Source organism: Halichoerus grypus, chromosome 5, assembly GCF_964656455.1.
Source record: "Halichoerus grypus chromosome 5, mHalGry1.hap1.1, whole genome shotgun sequence".
In the NCBI taxonomy this organism is placed as follows: domain Eukaryota; kingdom Metazoa; phylum Chordata; class Mammalia; order Carnivora; family Phocidae; genus Halichoerus; species Halichoerus grypus.
Window position 1 is genome coordinate 175,065,360 of NC_135716.1, and position 18,208 is coordinate 175,083,567.

Consider the following 18,208-nt stretch of genomic DNA (forward strand, 5'->3'; position numbering starts at 1 on the left):
ACTTACTGTGTCTGGGGTGGGGAGGCTGCTGAGTCTGGGTCTGTGGGAAGAGAGCAGAGGAGAGCCTGTCAGGCCTGAGGCTGGTCCCTATGGACTCAGTCCATCCCCACCCCCTTTCCCAGCCTCCCTGGGGTGCCAGAGATGGGGCCTGGGCCAACCTGGGTGCCTGCTGGGTTCCTGCCTCCCTTCCCCCCGCCACTGCACTGTCATTAAGCTCCCCTACCTATCCTACTTATACCACCTCTACTCCCACGTCCCAAATCCGACCAGAACCAGCCGCCCTGCCTGCTCTGGGCCTGCCCCCCACCCCCAGCTCCTCAAGGAGCCCCTTGTCCCCAAGCCTGCAGGAAGTTCCTGCTAGGCCGGTCCCCAGTCTCTCCCAGATGACACAATACAAGAGCCCAGAAGCTGCCATTTAACACCGCCTTATCAGGGCACTCCCAACCCTAGGGCCACCAGGACCTCTGGGAGGTGGCTTCTCTGGCTGGTGTGACTCCCTGGGAGAGGCTGCTGGGGAAGAGGGGCTTCGGAGACACAAGCCCCGGGCAGCAACTGTGTCCAAAGCCCAACTCGGGGCTAACCACTTCCATGACCAATGTGTCAAAGTGCGCCAGATGCTGCAGGAATGCTTGGAATCTCCAGTTCCCAAGGGAAGCCATGGAATGCAACTTCTCAATGGTTTTTCCCTTCCTGCTTCTGGGGATGTGGAGGAGCTGGGAGGCATCCCTGGGAGCCTAGAGCTTCCACCAGGCTTCTCGGCTCTCTGTAGCCCCAGAGGCCCGGAAATGGGAGGACCCAAGGTTCCCAAAAACACCTTACCAGTGATGGGGGCGGAGTCCAAGTGGATCAGTGGGGCGTCATCGATGTCCTTCTCTGAAGCCACGCCTGGGACACCCAGGCCAGCGCTGGTGTCCTCGTCATCATCACTGTCGTCAAATTCAAAAGCCTCTCCAGGGTCGTCCTCCGCCTCGGGGGAGGGGCCGGGGCCTCCCAGAACCAGCTGATCTCCTGGAAGGGAGGAGGAGTTAACAGCAGCTGGGTCTGGGGCTTGGTCAAGGAAGATGGCTACAGCGGGGGAGCTTCTGCGGGCCTGAGAGAGGGCACGAGGGCAGTTCCCAGGGCCTCGAGTAGACCCCTGCCCGGGCCAGCTGGCCTCCCTGTGCTCAAGAGGTGACCCATGGTTGGTGAGGGCTGTAAGCAGGTGAGCAGTGGACAGAGAGGAGGGAGCAAAGCCTAAACGGTGAAGCTGCGCTTGAACATACATCTATCATGTTGTTTCCTATTTCCCCATTTTGTTAGCAAGGGGGCTTTTAACTGCATCTGGGCATGTGCGTGTGGGCACACACCTCCGTGTGTCGTTCCCTGTGCATGTGCCCGTGTGCCTTTCCCACACAAGCTTGTCCTGCACACGGCACAGCTGCATAAAGCACAGCTGCCTGGGTGTTTGGAGCCCGAAGGAAACCAGCTTACAGGGACCAGAGTGCAGACCTGCTGGGGCAGGCCGAGGAGCCTGCTCCCCCAGATCCCCTTCACGGACATGCCCTCCTGCCGTCCATCAAAGCCCAAGTGAAGCAGAGCCCCGCCCCCACCATGGCCCCCCTCTGTCTTAGCCCCCTATTTTCTACATCCATCCCTGTATAACCTGCAAAGATGTGTTTTGTGCTGGTTTGTCTTCCCCGGCCGATCTCAGATGCCTAAGAGTCCTTTCTACTGTCCCCTTTAAGGGGACGGGTCATGGCCTGGCCCGCGGTAGAAACTCAGCAACTTCTGTTAAGTAAGAAAAGGAATGGATTCTCTGCCCTAAAGAGTTTAACGGGCTCTCACCTCTACACCCACTTCACCAAGTTGAGGTCCCCCGTCTTCTTCCCTGGAGGACTTCCTTCCTCGAGCCTGGGGCTGGACAGAACCTCAGGGGTTCACTATGCCATTCCCCTACTTCGTGCCAACTCTCTCCAAAACAAAAGGACAATGTGGGCTGGTTTTAAAAGTCTGCAAAGCGGGGGCGCCTGGGTGGCTCAGTCAGTTAAGTGTCTGCCTCTGGCTCAGGTCATGATCCCGGGGTCCTGGGATTGAACCCTGCTCAACAGAGAGTCTGCTTGTCCCCCTGCCCCTCCTCCCGGCTCCTCCTGGCTCCTCCCCACTCCTCCCCGCTCATGTTCACTCACGCTCGTGCACTCTCTCTCTTTCTCTCGAATAAATAAATAAAATCTTTAAAAAAAAAGTTTGCAAAGCTGACCACCCCTCCAGTCCTGCTGTAGCTCACGCCACAGGATGGAGAGCATGCGCTTTGGTCCCATCTGGGCCCCCTACCCGCTGTGTGGTTCTGAGCAAGTCTCTCCACCTCTTGGAAGCTTGGTTTCTCCCTCCATAAACTGGAGAATAAAAACAGCACCCACCCCATAAGGCCGAGGTGAACGTGAACTGGGAAGTAGGTCAGGGTTTCTCGGCCCTGCCACTGTTGACTCTGGGGCCCCAGGGTCTTCATGGTGGGGGCCCTGCAGGATGTACGGAAGCATCCCTGGCCTCTACCCGTTAGAAGCGGGTACTGCCCTCCAGTTGTGACAACCACAAATGTCTCCAGACATTGCTCAATGTCCCCTGGGGGACAAAATCACCCCTACCTGGGAGCCGCCAGGGTAGGTGTAGCCCTTGGCCGAGTGCCCGGTGTGGGTATGCATTACACAAGAACACCTGTTGTAAGTGCGGCCCCTCCCAGCCGGAATCCTTCAAGACAGGACTGCCTAGCCCGTGTCTGTGGACTCAGCCCCAACAGGTGCTCAGAGGTGGAAGGATGAGTAGGCAGGCAGGAAGGCGGATGGAGTAGACAGACGGCTGGGTGGAACAGCAGAGGACGGATGGATGGGCATACCCAATTCTAGCACTCTCTTGGACTAGAAAAATCCAATCCCTCCCCCACAGGGACCTGGGATTTTACAGAGAACATTCCAGGTGCAAATGTAACAAATTCACAAAGCCCCTTCCTCAGCTGCTAGAGTGCAGCTGAAGCCCAGAGCTCAGCCTTCCCCCCTCCCCAGACAGGGTCCTCTGAGGTGGGGGTCCCCCTCTCCTCCTGGGAGCTTTGGGGACAGCTTAGGCCAACATCAGCAGGGGTGAACTCCTCCAGGCAGTGATGTGGCCGGTGGCAGAAGCTCCTTCCCCAGGTCAGAGACACACACCCGGGCTGAGAGCCTGAAATGAGCCCCACGCAGCTCCTGGTGTAAGCCTCACGACCACCCCCACTGGACATGACGAGACCACAGAGATTCAAGCAGCAAAATGATGCACCCGCAGTCCTACGGCTAGTAAGCGGGGAGCCGGTTCTGAACCCGTTTTGTCTTTGTTCCCATCCTACATTCTTCACTGAGCCCTGTTGCCTTCCGGAAGTTAGCTGAGCCCTTGGACACTCGGCCCCGAGATGATGAATTAATAAAAGAAATCCAGGGGTTGAGTTGGAAGCTGGATTAATGGTTTTCAAATGACAGTCCTCAACCCACTGGTGGGTCAAAAAATCAATTAGGGGATTCCGAGGTGGCATTTTGTTTCATTTATGAATTACTTGGGATATTTTTAAATATTTTATTATCATATTAATAAAGCCACATTTGGTATTACTTTTGATATGGTTTTGACAGTTCTGTTTCAGTTTGCATACACATATCCACACACATACAGGGGGTGTAGAATCTTCTACCGCTCTCCCCTCACTCACTCCACTGCAGGCACACTGGTCTCCCTGCTGCACCGTGAATGTGCCAGATGTGCTCTAGCCTCAGGACCTTTGCACTTTCCATCCTGGGGTCCAGAATGTTCTTCCCCAGGTGTCTTCTCCTGCTCTCACCTCCTTCAGGTCTTTACTCCAGGTCACCTCCAGATGAGGCTGCCATGACCAAAACTGCCCATAGAGACACCCTGGGACTCCCCGATGGCCTTGCCTGCTTTACTTTTCTCTATGGCCCTTGTCAGCAGTGATGTTCCATGCTTTCATTCATTTTACTGTGTCCTAACTAGAACGTAAGCTCGTGAGGGATTCTAGTCTGTTTTGCTCATTATATCCCCAGCATCTGCTACAGTGTCCAGCACACGGTAAGCACACAGTAAGTCTGCTGAACACACACACACACACACACACACACACACATTCCTGTTCTCATGCCTATGGGTTGTGGTTTTACTTTTTTTTTTTTTTTTAAAGATTTCATTCATCCATTTGACAGAAAGAGAGAGAGCACAAGCAGGGGGAGCGGCAGGCAGAGGGAGAAGCAGGCTCCCCACTGAGCAGGGAGCCTGATGCAGGACTTGATCCCAGGACCTTGAGATCATGACCTCAGCCAAAGGCAGATGCTTAACTGACTGAGCCACCCAGGCGCCCCTATGGGTTATGGTTTTAAAAGTTCAAAATAGGGGCGCCTGGGTGGCTCAGTCGTTAAGCGTCTGCCTTCGGCTCAGGTCATGGTCCCAGGGTTCTGGGATCGAGCCCCGCATCGGGCTCCCTGCTTGGCAGGAAGCCTGCTTCTCCCTCTCCCACTCCCCGTGCTTGTGTTCCCTCTCTCGCTGTGTCTCTCTCTGTCAAATAAATAAAATCTTTTAAAAAAATAAATAAATAAATAAAAGTTCAAAATACTGGGGAGCCTGGGTGGCTCAGTTGGTTAAGTATCCAACTCTTGGTTTCGGCTCAGGTCATGATCTCAGCAGGGAGTCTGCTTCTCTCTCTCTCCCCTGCCCCTCCCCCCGCACTCACTCTCACGTGCGCGCACTCTCTCTCTCTCAAATAAATAAATCTTTAAAAAAAATAAAGTAAAACAAAAGTTTAAAAATGCTGGAATGAATGACTACAAAGTCCCCGCCCACTATTTTGTGCCACCAGATATAGACCCACCCTGACCCTCAGTGCCCTTGGCCCCTCCCACTTGAATCCGCCAGAGTCCCAGCCGGGACACTGTGCGCCCGGCCAGTAGCACGTGGTGACTAGCGTGTCACAGTCAGACCACCAGGCTCCAACCCCAGCTCTCCTAGACGCTGACCAGATGAACACGGGGTCACTGTATCCCCCAGGCTGCAGCTTCCTGACCTACAACAAGGACAAGAACAGCGACCAGCTCTCAGGCTAGTGGGGAGGCCGGACACCGGACAGGAGGGCCGAATGAACCGACCTATGTAGAGTGCCTGGTGTGAGGCCTGTGCTCACTGCTGGTAATAGTCCAGCTCATTGTCAGGACCACAACATCATTACCATTATCTTTGTTATGCTTATGATTACTATGATTACTGCCTTGAGTCAGAGTGCAGCCCTGGGCCTGAAGGCAGACGCTTAAGGAGATGCACGGGCCTTCCCAGTCACAGGCCTGGCCCTCGGAGCAACTGGCCACGGGCTGTGTGCAGGGACGTCAGTGGATATGGTCACCGTCACTCCCACATCCAGGGGACTGTTCCCAGCAACCCCGGGGCCAGGAGGTTCAGAGAGGAGTAAGACACAGCCCCTCAGTGTCAAGGAGCTCACTGCAGGTGAGGCAGGCAAGAGAGATGAGGCTCGAACCCCAGGGCCTGAGCCGTGCCCAGTGACAGCCGGGGGCTCACGCTGCAGGGGCCACCCCTGCACAGAGCCTCGCAGGATGAGTAAAGGTCTGACAGGCTCACAGCGGGGCTGGTGTCCCAGGCTGCGGCCACAGCAGGAGTGGAGAACACGTAGCATGTGACCCAGGTGAGCTGAAGACACGAGCAAGGAGGCTGGCAGCTATGGGACCGTGAAGAGGTGTTTGGGGGAATTTGAATCTTACTTGGTAAGACAACAGGAAGCTCTCGCACAATCAGCAAATGGCAGAGAGCCTGTTTCAACCATATGACACTGGCCAGCAACATCAGATATAACTGGAACAGTAAGTCAAATGTTTGTTGAACAGGACCAAGTTGACGTAATCATAAAATCATTTTGTTCTTACTTTTTGGTGAATAGGAAAAAGGGTAACAAAATGCCCACGGCAGCAGGAGACAGAGCAGGGAGCATCCTGGGACCCAAGCCACAGTCACGCATCAGGAGATGCCCTTGTCCCCCACAGCCCTGTTCTCGTGCTCCTGAGACCCAGGCAACCAGACATGGCTCCTTATCAGAAGGCAAAATCAGGAGGCCCCTCCCTGGATAATTGAGAGCTGAACTGAGCCCTCACCACCTGTCTGGACACGTGGCCTGAGCAGAGCTGACCACACAGGGCTTTGATGTTCCAGGCTACACCCCAGCCCTGGGAGAGCCAAACCCAGCAAGCCCAGGAGGCAGGAGACCTGAGAAGCCACCGTGCACCGCGAACGAAGGTGGCTTCACTATGTGGGTCCCCCACCCTTCGGAGAAGAACACGAAGGCTCAAGGAAGAAGGGACCCCTCCTTGGTCTCTGCCCGGGGCTCAGAGCAGAGCACACGGGGCCGTCCTGCAACACCCATAGCAATAATAGCTCCCATTCATTGAGCGATTGATTACCACACGCCAGGCCTGCCCGTATATTTAAGCCTTGCAACAGCCCCCGAGAGGGTGGCACTACTGTCCCCCCGTGTTTATGGGTGATGAAGCTGAGCCGCAGAGACAGCAAGTTGCTCAACTAAGCGCACAGTGTTGGTGGAGGGCTGGGCTGGTGAAAAAGCCCTCACTCACGACCTCTCTGCTCTCTGCCTCCCCCAGAGGATGACCAAAACATAGGAAGCGGGGCCCACTGGGTAAAGGGTGTCCAGGTCCTCTGGGGCAGGGGAGCCCGGATTCCACCTACGGTGTCCGAGGCCCCACTGCCAGGGTTACTGCCAGAGAAACTAGCGGACAGCAAATTCCATTTCAGATTAACAACAAATAATGTTTCAGCATACGTGTGGGTCTTTCCTCATCTTCTTTTTTGTTCCCCGATAACTCTGGCGACCCTGCCTCCACTAGACGACCCGGCCTCAGCACACTGGCGGATGGAGGTGGACAGGCCAGGCCCTTCCCCTCAACCGTCGCCGCCCTCAGTTCATGAGCTTCACCCCCAAGCACACAACACTCCTGTCGTCACGTCTATGGGTTGTGGTCTTAAAAGTTTAAAATCTCCAGGGGCGCCCTGGTGGCTCAGTCGGTTAAGCGTCTGCCTTCAGCTCAGGTCATGATCTCGGGGTCCTGGGATCAAGCCCCGCATCAGGCTCCCTGCTCAGCGGGAAGTCTGCTTCTCTCTCTCCCTCTGCCTCTCCCCACCCCCCACCCCGGCTTGCGCTCTCTCTCTCTCTCGCCCACTCTCTCTCTCAAATAAATAAATAAAATAATAAAACAAATAAATAAATAAATAAAATCTTTAAAAAAAAGAAAAAAGGTTTAAAATCTCCAGGGGATCTTAGGTAAAGAATCACCCCTGGTCTGGAGCCTGCTCTGTGAGAAGGAGAGCTAAGCACCAGCAGAGCAGGATTCACACCCAGGGTCAGCCTGCTCCAAAGCTAGTGCCCTCCGCCAGCCCCGTGGCCCGTTCAGAGCAGGGACGAATAGGAAGCCTGGGGTACGGTACCTATGGCAGCCTGTGGAGGAGGGTTGGAGGAAGCCATCAGACAAGGTCCAGCTCAAACCAGCACTGTCCCAGCCGCTCACCTGCAAAAAAAAAAAAAAAGGCCAGAAATCTAATTAGATGCAGTTCAAGGGCAAAGTTTCAACAAGCAGAGAGGGGTCATTGGCTCAAGACCTGTGCTCTCCAGCCCACCAGCTCTCCCACTCCTTCCCCAGCAGTTCCCGGAGCACAGGAAGGAGCCAGAAAGGGCCCAGCCCCCACCCCACCATAAATCATTAACCCAGAAAACCAGCCACGGCAGTGCTGTAACTACATCTTCCCAGAAAACTCGTACCACCATAGACCTTCCTTTTGCTCAGTGCCCAGCGACCCTGGGCACCCTGGTGGGGCCCACTAGACAAGCCCCTTCCTCCCATCTGGCTTGCAGGGGAAATCCAGCCCCAGAGGTCAGGATCATGCTCCGGCCCCTGTGTTCCAGAGGCTGGATCATGCCTGAACTATCATGGACGTGGCCGGACACTTCCTCGTCCTGGCCCCCCAGTGACCACAGCTCCCTGGAGTCTGGCTCCTCACACCAGCCCCGCCTGCAGCCCCGCTGAAGGCCATTCACTCTCTGTCTCTCCCCGTCCTGCCCCACAGGGTTGGCCAACTGGCGAGGGACCACTGGCCTTAGCACATGGGTGTATGGGAAGTAAAGGGATACAGAGAGGCAGATGGCCAGAGGTAGGGGCAGAATCCCAAAAGCTTGGAGCTGGGAGCACAGTTTTCCCTGGCCTCAAAGTGGGGGCTGTACTGGGCCTCCCAGGGCCTGCGGCCAACCTTGCCAGAAGTCCAAGCGGTGAGGGAAAGGGCTCTCCCCACTCTGCCCTGGCACCTCTGATCCTGAGCTAGGAGCTGTCCTTCTAGACCTTTCTGTGGAGGGGAGAATCAGTCCTGGAGGGAAAGCACGAGCCGTCCAGTCCAATCAGCCCCTGCCACAAACTGGCTGATGCCAGTTCTCCTCTCCAATCCTAAAGCCTTTATTTTTCTTTTCTTTTTTTTTTTTTTTAAAGATTTTATTTATTTATTTGACAGAGAGAGACACAGCGAGAGAGGGAAGGAACACAAGCAGGGGGAGTGGGAGAGGGAGAAGCAGGCTTCCCGCTGAGCAGGGAGCCCGATGTGGGGCTCGATCCCAGGACCCTGGGATCATGACCTGAGCCGAAGGCAGTCGCTTAACCAACTGAGCCACCCAGGCGCCCAAGCCTTTATTTTTCTTAACTAGCTTCCTAAATAAACATAGAAAGCACATAAATGGCAATCAAGTAATAACAGCAAACATTCCCATAGTACCTACTATGTCTCAGATGCTATTCGCAGCACTTAACAAATATTAACAGCTATTAATCCAAACTATGAGAAAATGAGGCCCAGAGTGGTTAAGTAAGTTGCCCAAGATCACACATCTACTAAGGGGCAGAGCCAGGGTTTGAACCCAGGCCGTGGGCCCCCGAGGCTGCGCTCATTAAGTAACCATACTCCAGGGCCTGTCAAAACCCAGACGACATAAGGGTGCACAGTCCACCCCAATCCCCCGAAGTGACTGCCTTCACTAGGTCCTTGGGAGTCCTGAACGTTCCATGAGTGAGCCTGCTTATCCCTGTACCTGTGTACATGTCTTGTTTCACGCGGCGGGGGGGGGGGGGGGGGGGGGGAGTTTATCCCTGCACTTGCTGTGCTATACCTTCCTTTTTTTAAAGCTTAAGAACCTTGGTGATCATTTCACACCAGGACATAGACATCAGCCTCATTCTTCTGAACGGCCGCGCACTGTGGGGACTTTTTGGTTTTTTTTTTGGATATACCATAACTGATGTAATCTCTACCACTGGACACTGAGGGGTTCCCGGGGTTTGGGCGTTATGAACAACGCAGCGACTAACGTCCTCCATACACAGGGCCTTAAGCAAATGGATACAAGAGACTGCAGGGCACGTGCCTAGAAGTGGACCGGCAGGGTCAAAGAGGAGAATTGCAATTCTCATTTCGGTTGAACGCAAATTACTTTCCACTAAGTAGGTGGCTGTGCCTCATAGCCCCGCTCTCAAAACTGTCAAGACTAAAATTTTATCTTCAGCAGAGGGCTTCGGGAAACAAACTAAAATGGCTGCAAATTCCCTTGCGAGTCGAAAGATCCGACAACAGCCATACAACCCTCCTCATACAGGGTCCTTCTCCCTGGGGCTCATTTGGAACCACTTAGGAAGGAGCAGAGAGACTGAGGCCCATTTTACAGGAGGGAAAAGGGAGGCACCTAGCCCCAGCCCGTATGCAAACTGCTGCTCAGATACAATTTTTTTTTTAAGATTTTATTTATTTGACAGAGAGAGACACAGCGAGAGAGAGCACACAAGCGGGGGGGGGGAGGGAGAGGGAGAAGCAGGCTCCCCTCTGAGCAAGGAGCCCGATGCGGGGCCCAATCCCAGGACCCTGGGATCATGACCTGAGCGGAAGGCAGACGCCTAAGGACTGAGCCACCCAGGTGCCCCTACAATTTTTTGATGATACAGAAACCCAGGATCCTTTCCCTCCAGGCCAGAAAGCTGTCCTCCCCTTTTTCCTCACCCTTTAGGGTTGATTCCTGCCCCCTGATCCAAGCCCAGGGCTTTCCCCAGGAAGGAAGAGAGACACCAGCATTTATGCAGCCCAAAGCTTTATCTGCGCTATGGTATTTACAGATGAGGAAACCAAGGCACAGAGAAGGAGGGATCTGCCTGAGGTCACAGAGGCAAGGGAACAGATGCCAACACGAGGATTCAGTGGGGGCCTTGGCCGCAAACCCTCCTCTCCCTCCTCTAACCAACCACACTGCCTCTCTGGACTTCGGGGCTGGAATCTGGGGGTGTCTGCTACGGGCTACCCTGGGGCAGTGAGGTCCCCAGGCAAGGACACGGACCCGCAAGCCCCGTGCACACCCACAGCCCTGTGGCCCCCATCTGTACACACGTGCCCCTAGCCTCAGAAGGATGCAGGTGAGGGAGCAGGGGTCTCTCAGGACAACCATCACCACCACCACAGATCCTCATGGCACAACACTTAGGAAGAAGTTCAGGCTACCTGACAGCACCTGGGTCCCCCCACTCAGGAGCTATGACACCTTGGATGAGTTACTTAGCCCCCATCTCTGGGCCTCAGTCTACTCATCTGCAAAATGGGGACTAAAAAGTAGATACCTCGGGCACCTGGGTGGCTCAGTCAGTTCAACATCCAACTCTTGATTTTGATTTTCGCTCAGGTCATGATCTTAGGGTTGTGAGAAAGAACCTCACGTCGGGCTCTGCACTGGACATGGAATCTGCTTAGATTCTCTCTCTCCCTCTCTCTCTGCCCCACCTCTCCCTCTCTCTCTCTCCCTAAAATAAAATAAAATAAATAAAAAGTAGCACCTCACCAGGTTATTAAGACAATTAAGAGTAAATACATGTAAAGCTCTTGGAAGGGTCCCCGGGTCACACTGGTATATGGCTGTCATTCACACTCATAACACAGGCCATGGTGAGCACAGCTCCGCCCTGGGAGCTGGGCTTAGGTTGGAGTCTCATCTCCACTAGCAGGTGAACTGAGCCTCATGAGCGTACAAAGAGGGTCTCCCTACCTGCCCCAGGGGCTCCCAGCAGCATACCTGGGGCCAACCACACACCGCCAGGAGGCTCAATCAGCGCCAAGATGCCCACCCTTGAAGCTGTCAGCCCCAAAATGGGAGACAGCAATCGGGACCCTGTGCCTGGATTCCATACCCCAGGAGTGGAAGCGCCCCCGCGGGAGGTTCACAGGCGGACTTCACACTATGGGGAACTGGGGAAAGCACCTGGGGCAGCTGGATCCGCCTGCAGGCTGGGCTCTGTCTCTCCTCTCGGTGCGACCACAGGCCTGTCCTCAGCCTCTCACAGCCTTGGGCTTCCCCTCTGTAAAATGGGCATGACAGATCCCATGCAGACTATTTCCCAGGCTGCTACAAGCAAGGAGCCAGGTCATGGGAGTGAACGTGCTTAAGCAAACAGGTGGAGTCACTTGGCTATTTCCTATTTTTTTTTTTTTTTTAAGTCTTCCTTGAGCTACGTACGCATGGTCTGGGAGCTCTCAAGGTGGGAGCCTGAGTCCGAAAAAAGGTGTTGTGATGTCCCTGAAATGAGCCTCTCTCTCTGAAAAGGGCTCCAGAACCTTCCTGCCAGGACAGTCTCTGGCAAAAGAGGCCGTCCGGCTGGTGGCCAGCAGAGTACAGAAGCAGTTCGGATTATGCTTGAAGAGTGCACAGAGGAAAAGGCCCGGAAGGAAACCCACGCAGACAGCAATAGTGTTGGGCTCAGGTGAGCATTATAAGAAAACAACAAAAATAACCGTTCCCATTATTTTAAAAAGAACATTAAGGCAAAAACATCACAGCAGGTCAGAACCAGGAAGCCCTTATGCTGAACATGGCTCTGTTCTGGCTTTTCAGGTGTGGAAGACGAGCCTCGGAGGGAAGGGGCCACAACTCACCCTCTGCAGAGGCAGAGACCTCAGGGCAGCAGGTAAAGGGTGACATCTGTTGCTAGATCTGGGTTGCACTTGGGCAGCAGGGTCATAGAGGACTTTTTTCTCGCGGGGGCCAGCTCTTTGAAAACAACTGCCAAGACCGGACGGGCAGACAGACCCCCTGAACAGTGCTCTTTCCGGCTACACTGGGCAGAACAGCTAGTGGGAGGCTGTACTTTTCGGCCACATTCAGGCAGGGCGAGATACAGAGGAGCCAGGGAAGAAGCCCCAGCTCCCAGGCTGCAGGGTGGGCCCCAGCGGGGTAAGCTCAGTGACCCAGACCACCCAGCTTGCTCAGAGCAGCCAGCAATGAGCACTTCCCTCCACCCCCTGCAGCCCTGCTCACCAGAGCAGGTGTCTTCCCGGCTCTAATTTAATCCAAGAGCTTATCAGTTCCTCCTCCCTCTAGAGTTCAAGGTCCATCCAGCCCAGAGGCCCAGTCGGAAACCCTCCGCCAGCCTGCACCTGCCCCTCCTCCCTAGCTCACCCCACTCTGAGCCATCTCCCACCCCCTATAAACTGAGTGGCCCCAACCCTCTTTCCTGGATGGGACCTGCAGAAATACCCCTGGAGGGCTCCTGAAAGTCAGGCAGGCTGACAGGGAGGTCTGGCCTCTGGAGAGAGAGGCCCATGGGGGAGGGGCGGGGAGGGGAGGGTGGGCAAGGGTCCAGACAGGCAGAAATTCAGTCCCAGAAACTGGGGAAGCAGCAGGTGTTGGCCTATCCAAGTCAGGCAGCCTTGCTATAGGAAAGGTTGGAGACAAATAAGAAATAGGTTCTGGCCCAGGCACCCACCTCAAGCCTGGTCTCAGAGGCACCATGTGCGCCTCCTGGAAGCCAGGAGGAATGTGTGGGACAGGAGAGCAAGAGCCAGTGCTTGGGCTGGTCAGGACCAGGGCTCCTCCGAGCAACTGGGCCTCCCAGAGGTTTCTGTGGCTTTTGGCCTTTTGTCAGACAGACCCTTGGCTGACCGGCCTCCGACTCCCTGCTGCCACAGTGACCATTCCACAACACACACACCCTCAGACCCTTCCTTGTCACCTTCAGAATGAAGCCTAGGACCCAAGCAAGGCCCTCAATGACTCGCCCCTGCCCCTCTCCACTGCCCTCTCTCGGGGCTCAGCTGCTCCCAAGCCCTGCCTGACTGGAAACTCCACTCCAGCCCTCATGAAGGCCCTTCAGGCCCATGACCTTGCCAACTGTTTTATATTCCTGGGCCTTTTGCTCAGGCTGTTTATTCCTTCCGGGTAGAACTCCCGCTCACAACCAGCAAGCAAACTCCTACTTAACCTTCAAAACCCAGATCCAGTTTCTCCTCTCTAGACCCATTTCATGAAGTGGTTCCCAAAGCTGGCTGTGAAGCTTAAAAAAAAAAAAAAAAAAAAAATACATGTGTTCCAAGCCCACAACTCTGACAGCTCAGGGATGCAGCCAGGGAAAGTCTATTTTCAAAGGGCACAGTGATTCTGGGACACGTGCAGCCCCTATTATAACAGCACCCCCCCCCCAGGGGATTATGACTTCTTTCCATCCCCGTGCCTAGAGCACCAGCCCACACGCAGGACAACAGCCGCTGAACGGCACTGAGCTAAGCCCAGAGGCTGAGAACCTTCACCAGCCTGGGACCTACTCGCTGTGGAACCCATAAGGCCGGTGTGTCCTCAGGCCTGGGGCAGCTGTGGGTGTGGGCTTCCTGCCGGATGGAAAGAGGCACACGTCCAGAGCCCAGAGCCCGGGTGAGAGACGTGTGAGACGGCAGGAAGCTATCCCCCCTCGGGGCCTCCTGTCCTCAACTGTCCTGTGCAAGTGTAAATGAAATGACATCTGACCCCCACTGGTGGGGTCTCAATACAGGCTAGTTCCCTGCCCGGAGTTCCTGCTGCTCTTTGAGGACAGTCGTCCCATTCTGCAGACTGCCCCACTAAGTCCAGACCGATGGCCCACCAGACTGCCGGCCCTGTCCTTTGTGACCCTCACCACCCTTGAGGTCGTGAAATGATCGTCTTCAAAATGACAGCTGACATCTCCTGATGCCATTCCACGGCCTGGCACCAAGCATGCTGAACAGTTTCATCAAATCAAATGTTAATTTAATTCCTCTAATGGATGAGGCGGAGTCTGAGGGATGTTCCCGAGGCCACGCAGCTCCTGAGCGGGGAGTCCCTGGGCTGTGAGCTGGGAAAGCCAGGGTAGGACCGCCGGGGCTAGTTCTAAACAGGATCCCCAGTGCAGAGTATGCGCCGGTAACACGCCAGGTAACAAGTGGTGGGTGAGTGCATGGTGAGTGGGGGGAGCAACTTCCTTGCCCCTCCCCAGCCTCCAAACGCCAGAGGGACCAGGAGGCCAGCTCCCCACCCACTAGATGCCAGGCCACTTAATGGGCTTCCCTAGCAGGAAGGGGGAGGAGGGCGCTAAGAGGAGCATCCTCCAGGCTATGGGCAGGGGTGAGGCTTGGTCAAAGGCTGAAGCCTCAGACAATGGAGGCTCTGTCCGAGCCCAGAGGAGGCGTCCCCACCCCCTAACCTTCTTCCCCCATTGACTTCCTAGGCGTGCCCCTGGTCAATGATCCCCAGGCAGGACAGGTGGGGCGCAGCCCCCGGGAGGAGGCCTCTGGGCAGAAGCGCCCACCCACTTGGCACCCCTAGGTGGGGGGGATCTCTGGGGGCTGTTGCCTGGGAAACCAGAGCCGGCCTGGAGAAGCTGCCAGACCATGTATATAAACAGGGCTGCCCCCGACGGGTCCCTAGGTCCCTCCCTCCTCAGCATGAACTGCTCTGTCTGCATAACCCAGCCCAGGCAAGAGGCTCCAGGCTGAAGGGCCAGGGGCAAAGCCTCCTACTACTGGTTGAACTGTCCTGCCCTCACCCCTGGAGGGTCCTAGACCCTCAGCCACGTCCTGGGCGGTCCATGTGATGGAGCCCCACGGCCCACAGTCTGGAGGCCAGAAGGGGGCAGCACCGACTTTGTGCCACCTCTTTACCCTTCCGAGCCTCAGTTTCCCCAGAAGCCCCCCTCTCAGGCAACTTAGTGCCAGCGTGGCTCCGGCCCGCTCATTCTAGCAACAGGGCACTTCCATGCTGGAACCAAACCTGAGAGGTGGGCTTCCTTCCCTCCCTTTCAGACATGGGAAGCTGAGGCTCAGACTGGCAAAGGGTTTGCCTTGAGTCCCCAGAAGCACAAGGCAGGAGCAGGAAAGGAAGGTGTGTCTGACTCCATGCAACCGGGCAGAGCTGATGCAGGCGAAGGAAGGAATGTGCAGGCTGCAGGAAAAGCCCAGGCAGGGGCAGAGAGTCCAGAAGAGCCGGGCCTTCCAGGCAAGGGCACCTCCCCAGGAAGGCAGCTAAGCCTGCAGGTGAAAGCTGGGGTGGGGGGAGCAGGCAAGAGGCACATCCCAGCCACCCACCCCCAGCACGCAGGTGACGCCAAGGGCAGAGGCCGGGACTGCCAGGGTGGCTCCCAGCCACTCTGCAAGCTGACCTAAAGCCTCGAGGAGAGGGGGGCTGAGCCCTGACTGCTTCACTCCCAGACGCCCAGGTATCAGGTGGCTGCCCCAGGAGACCCAAAGTCCCTGAGTGGCCTTCAGGCTCAGTGAGACCAGGGGGACTTAAAACCCCGAGGGCATCCGCTTCTCTGGGATTCCCAGTCCCCCTCCCTCACCTCCAGGGGGTCAGACTCACCTTAGCAGCTTGCACGGTGAGGACACTTGCCCATCCTTGCCCCCACTCAATTTCACTGCGCGCCTACTGTCCGCAGAGCCCCAGCTCAGCCCGGGGACAAAGGACCCAAGGAGAGGCCCAAGTTCCTGTCCTCAGGCAGCAAGCGACAGGAGGTCTGTAGGCGTACCTGCCCAGCAGGGGTGGCCCGCAGCACACTCCAGGAGCACGAAGTACGGGTGGCCTCGCCTGCTTTGCTGACCGGGAGCCCAGTGGACTCTGGGCCTGTGTTTCTTTCCAGATCACAGCCCAGGGCAGGGTTTCTGGGGTCAAACCGTATTCCAATCCTGGCTCCACTACTTGCTAGAACATGCTTAGCTATGTCTGCACTAGGGGGAGGGAGGTATCTCGGGTTAGGAGGAGGGATGAATAAGGTAAGGAACACTGCCTGGCACGGGCGCGAACTCACCAGAAGGCACGGCTCATTCCCGCACAATAGGCAGCGGCAAGGAGACTCAGTACTGTGCTCTCCAGAGGTCACAGATGGAAGCTGACCTACCACCACGGCCCCCTCCACACCCGGCAGCCGTGGCTCTCTGCCCTCACCCTCCCACAGGGCTCCAGGGGCTGGAGCTGAGGGAGGCACCGCAGCTTCCACTGTACCCAGCAAGCATCCCGTCTCTGTGGGGGCTGCATGCTGCCCCCTCCGCAGGCCGCATGGACTGGCTTCCACAAGCAGAGAATTCGGGGTTCGGTCAGGGAGATGGCCTCACATCACTGGACTCCAGCATTGCCCCATACGGGCCATGTGCCTCCTACTTCCCACCCCAGGGGCTCAGAGACCCATGTCTCTTCAGCCCGCGGGCCTTCAGATGGGGAAACGCCGGCACCACCCCTCTTAGACGCGCGGACTCCACTTACGCAACAGGAAGGACCCTGGACTCAGCTGATGCCAGGAGGAACCTGGGGGCTGGCGGAGGGGGGAGGATGAGGAGGGGGGTGTCTTTCTGGGAGGAAGGTGAGGCGGCCAAGAGACGCCTCGGCTCCTCTCTCCCGATCATTCCTGGCCAACATAAAGATGGCGCATGACCACTCTTCTTAAGGATCAAATACCCAAAAACCTCACCAATCCCACGTGGGCTCAAGCCACCACCAGATTCCTCTGCTCCCCTTGTGTGAACATTGCCTGCACCCCCTGTCCAGGATCCCCCCATTCTCTGCTGAACTATCTAGGTCGGGGGGGGTATCCGCCCCCACTGCTCCAAGATGCCAAAGCCAGTGAACGTGTCTGGGCCCCATCTCTCCCTCCCTGCAACCCTCTGTCTGCTCCCCTACCTCTGGGAGGGCGCCCACCCCACCCCCTTTCCTCCCGCAGGACCAGGGGGCCACTCCTGGGCTCAGGACTCTGACCCGACTTGAAGATGCCTCCCAGGGTGCATCCTCGCCTGTTTCGCGGTTTTGGACACCCTCTCTGCAGTGACACCTCCGGCCTGACCTTCCCTTGAACTCCATCCAGGCTTCTCCCCACATGCCTCCTCGGCATGTCCGCTCCGTGGTCGGCCGGGCATCCCAAGTCAACGTCCACACCAACCCCTGGCCACTCCCCGACTCCTCCCAGCCTCCCAGCTCACCTGATGGCCGCGCCAGCCTGCCAGGGGCTGGGGCTCAAGCCTCCGCCTCACCTTGACTGCCCCTCTCTCTCACCCCCACGTCCCATCCCTCAACAAGCCTTGTTGGCTCTGCCTTTTAAACCCGTCCAGACTCTGACCCCTTCTTGCCACCTCCCCTGCTGCCACCCTGGGCCAAACCGTCATTCCTCTCATCTGGACGATTAAAATAGCCCCTGACTGGTCTCCCGTTTCCACTTTCACCCCCCACCCCACGTACTTTGTTCTCCACACAGCAGCCCAGTTATGCCTCTGCTCAAACCCTCCAGTGCTTTCCTCCCTCAGAGTGGAAGCCAGGGTCCTCACTTTGGCCTATAGGGCTCTACACGGTGTGGCCCCCCATGACCTCCAGACTGCAGATCCTACCTCTCCCCACACAGCTTACTCTACTCCAGTCACAACGACTATGGTGCAGCTCCTCAAACACCCACACACACCCCTACCTCAGGGCCTTTGCACTTGCTGTTCCTCTGCCTGGAAAGCTCTTCCCCCAGATATATGCATGGATGGCTCCGTCACCTGCTTCGGAGCTCTGCTCAAAGACAGACCTTCCCCATCCGTCCTCTTTGAAACAGTACACACACATCCCCATCACGCCGCTGCCCTGTCTTCCTAGCATTTAATGCCTCTGGACATCTGGACGTTTCTGTTGTTTCTTTCAGTTTCCTCCTGCTAGAATGTGCACTCGACAAAGGCAGGAGCCTGAGCATTTTGCTCACTGCTCTCTCCACAGCCCTGGGATGGTGCTGGTACACAGCACACCTCAACACACACCTGCCAAATGAGTGAAGGGATCCCTGGTCCCACGCCGGCCCCGGGCTCAGTCCCACCC

The 18,208-nt window shown here is 56.4% G+C and overlaps 1 protein-coding gene across 7 annotated transcripts in view; it reads right to left on the reverse strand.

The window, feature by feature from the left end:
• ARHGEF10L (Rho guanine nucleotide exchange factor 10 like) overlaps positions 1 to 18,208 on the reverse strand; it is a 144,190-nt gene that overhangs the window by 101,758 nt on the left and 24,224 nt on the right. For all 7 annotated transcript variants that reach the window (XM_078073740.1, XM_078073739.1, XM_078073745.1 and 4 more), the window contains exons 2-4: positions 7,507 to 7,586; positions 820 to 1,008; positions 7 to 40 (exon numbers count right to left, since the gene is read on the reverse strand). In XM_078073740.1, the coding sequence (XP_077929866.1) occupies positions 7 to 40; positions 820 to 1,008; positions 7,507 to 7,543 (260 nt within the window). In that variant the 5' untranslated portion in view covers positions 7,544 to 7,586. The remainder of the gene's footprint in view (positions 1 to 6; positions 41 to 819; positions 1,009 to 7,506; positions 7,587 to 18,208) is intronic.